At 40.2% G+C, this 2,500-nt stretch overlaps 2 protein-coding genes and 1 non-coding gene across 3 annotated transcripts in view; 2 read left to right on the plus strand and 1 right to left on the minus strand.

The window, feature by feature from the left end:
- Positions 1-820: 820 nt before the first annotated feature.
- Positions 821-904, plus strand: TRNAL-CAG (transfer RNA leucine (anticodon CAG)). The gene has a single exon. It is a non-coding gene; the product is annotated as a tRNA-Leu (tRNA).
- Positions 905-1,122: 218 nt separating this feature from the next.
- On the minus strand, positions 1,123-2,176 carry LOC138859614 (uncharacterized). Its single transcript, XM_070115401.1, has 5 exons — positions 2,126-2,176; positions 1,952-2,015; positions 1,674-1,772; positions 1,351-1,513; positions 1,123-1,211 (listed from the first exon to the last, which is right to left on the minus strand). The coding sequence occupies exons 1-5, from the start codon at positions 2,140-2,142 to the stop codon at positions 1,192-1,194; spliced, it is 363 nt and encodes a 120-aa protein (XP_069971502.1). The 5' UTR covers positions 2,143-2,176; the 3' UTR covers positions 1,123-1,191.
- A 280-nt stretch (positions 2,177-2,456) lies between these two features.
- LOC113827768 (uncharacterized) overlaps positions 2,457-2,500 on the plus strand; it is a 1,024-nt gene continuing 980 nt past the window's right edge. Inside the window, exon 1 of the mRNA XM_027380665.2 lies at positions 2,457-2,500. This exon is cut by the window's right edge and continues 68 nt beyond it. The gene's annotated coding sequence lies outside the window, so the exon portion shown is untranslated.

Raw genomic sequence — 2,500 nt, forward strand, 5'->3', positions numbered from 1 at the left:
TATATATATATATATATATATATATATATATATATATATGTATAGATGCACATGCATAAGTATACACACACACACACACACACACACATATATATGTATATATGCACATATATACATACATACATTCATACATGCATACATAACGTATGCTGCTCGCTGCTACAAAGCCCGACGGAATTATATTTCCTTAGCGGTAGGAAGGCACATCTGTATACATGTCTAAATCATTTTTATATACACCGTATTTAGATAGACAGTTATATATACTTTATATGTATGCACACACAGGATTCGTAAATAATGATGTGCCTTTGGCCTGAATATCGTCTTAAAATACGATCCATCAATGGATGAAATAAGCAGAAAAGAAAGAGGCTTATGTGTGGATATGTGAGTGATGCTCTGCCTGTTGCCAAAGAGAAGAGCTGATAGAGGAGGGTGCCACATGTAATGGTAATGATAATAAGAGTGACACTGGACATTCTCTGGGAAATGATGACAATGAAAGTGATAATGTTGAACATGAAAATGATAATAAAGGTTGCAATAAAAAAGTTATCACTCCAGTCAATACGGGATGGTTATCACCTTTATTATTGTTGAACATTTAATCTTGATTATCCTTGACTTATATTTCCCTAGTATATCCATCAATAATTTTGTAATTACTAATATTGTATCGAATCACATATCTTTCATTATTGTGACTGACATCATTATCAAAATAACGCTATTGTCGTTGTCAGAACCATAACAATTGCATTTTCCTGTCACACATGAATATAAAATTTACAGACACTGTATAGTATATTAATATATAGTCAGGATGGCCGAGCGGTCCAAGGCGCTGCGTTCAGGTCGCAGTCCGGTCTTCCGGGCGTGGGTTCGAATCCCACTCCTGACAAGGATTTTAGAAGGACAGAGAGACAATTGTATGCCATACATGTAAAGTCATCTCGGAAGAGAAGCCGACACTCTGTTTAAACACGTAATCGTTGGATACTACCATTCTGTCTCATACCCTTTAGATCATCAAGCGGACTGCCCTTCAATACCCAGCATAAGTTTCTTGATGTGTGCCAAAAAGAGATCCTTGTATAAGGGCCTTCATGAAAATACTAATAATAATCGATAATTTTATTAAGAATTATACAATATTCTCCGTAGTAGATAAGGAAATTGGTCTGCTTTTCAGCCGTGGTAGCCATAACCTGAGAAAAAAAATCATATCCATAAAAAGGGGCTAAGGAGTGCATCAATGAGAAATAAATATGTCTTACTTTTTTCCAGGAAATGCATTATATCATGGCCAAATCCAAGAAGACACAGAGCATGCATGGGGCAACCTACCGCCGGAGGGCTTGCAGTACTGGTCGACGGTGACGTACTCCTTCTGCTGGACGGTTGTGGTGACGTACTGTGGCACTGTCTCCGTCACGTAGTGGGGCACTGCCTGCGTCTGCGTCACATAGTGGGGCACGGCCTGGGTCTCTGTCACGTACTGGGTGGTGTACTGGATGGAGATATGGTAGAAAATTCTTAACATAACTGGCTTAAATAAAACGTCAAAGAATAAGAGAAATAAAGATGAAGAAATAAAGAAATACGCTTGTGTTTAACTGTTCTGAAGGTGTGAGAAAAATAGACAGGATAAATAGCTGATAGGTACTTACCGCGGTGTGGTACTGTGTCTGGGTTTGGTATCGGGTCACAGTCACATACTGGGGCACTGACTGCGTCTTGGTCACGTGCCTGACCTCAGGAGGGCACGGCTGAAAAGGAAAAATAATCTTAGAAATTTCAAAAGGAATTGACAATGACATCTATGAAGCCAACGATGAACTACTTCACAGTCAAGACAGGCCTTTGTCTGGAGATTGCAAAAGGAAATGAAATGGGACTTTCTTTTATGAAATGTATATCGAAAAAGTAAGCAATTAATTATGGTAACCTTTGCGTAGCCATACTGCGCCTCAGCGACCGCTGCTGCCAGGAGGATAGTTGCGAGAACAATACTGCCAAGAGAAGAAACGAAAACGTTTTTCATTATGTCATTTCAGTATTGATCGTAAGATATGTAAAGATGAACTGATGCAATTATATCATAATTTTTCAGGCGACGAACCGAATCATGTTGGTCATGTAGAAGTGACGCTGTTGCCGGAACGAAGCACTGCTGAGCGCTGCAGAGTCGGCCTGCCGTCGACGGCCTTTTATACTTGCATTTTCTCCTTCGTGGCCTTCCCGCCCACTCGACACGGGCGCCGCATGAGGGAATTCGAGAACTGGATTTATAGCTTATACTTTTATTATAGACATCATGCGCAAAAGAGCAACGGATGCTGAGAATACATATATATCGGACTGGTAGACCATATATGGATAACAGTGTGCGTTCTATTATAAAATAAAGGAAATATAGTTAGGGCCCGCAGTCGTAGGCCTGAGTGGATTCCACGAAGGTCAGGAGAGAAACGCCGGGCCTATATAAAGGCCGCCA

The sequence above is a fragment of the Penaeus vannamei genome, chromosome 37 (assembly GCF_042767895.1).
Source record: "Penaeus vannamei isolate JL-2024 chromosome 37, ASM4276789v1, whole genome shotgun sequence".
NCBI classification, from domain to species: Eukaryota; Metazoa; Arthropoda; class Malacostraca; order Decapoda; family Penaeidae; genus Penaeus; species Penaeus vannamei.

Bases quoted from the DNA above. Each gene is read 5' to 3' on its own strand.
- LOC138859614 (XM_070115401.1), bottom strand. The intron at 1,773-1,951 runs GTTACCATAATT...TTTCCTTTTCAG, and splicing joins CGCAGTATGGCTACGCAAAG to CCGTGCCCTCCTGAGGTCAG. The intron at 1,212-1,350 runs GTAGGTTGCCCC...TTTTTTTCTCAG, and splicing joins GTACTGCAAGCCCTCCGGCG to GTTATGGCTACCACGGCTGA.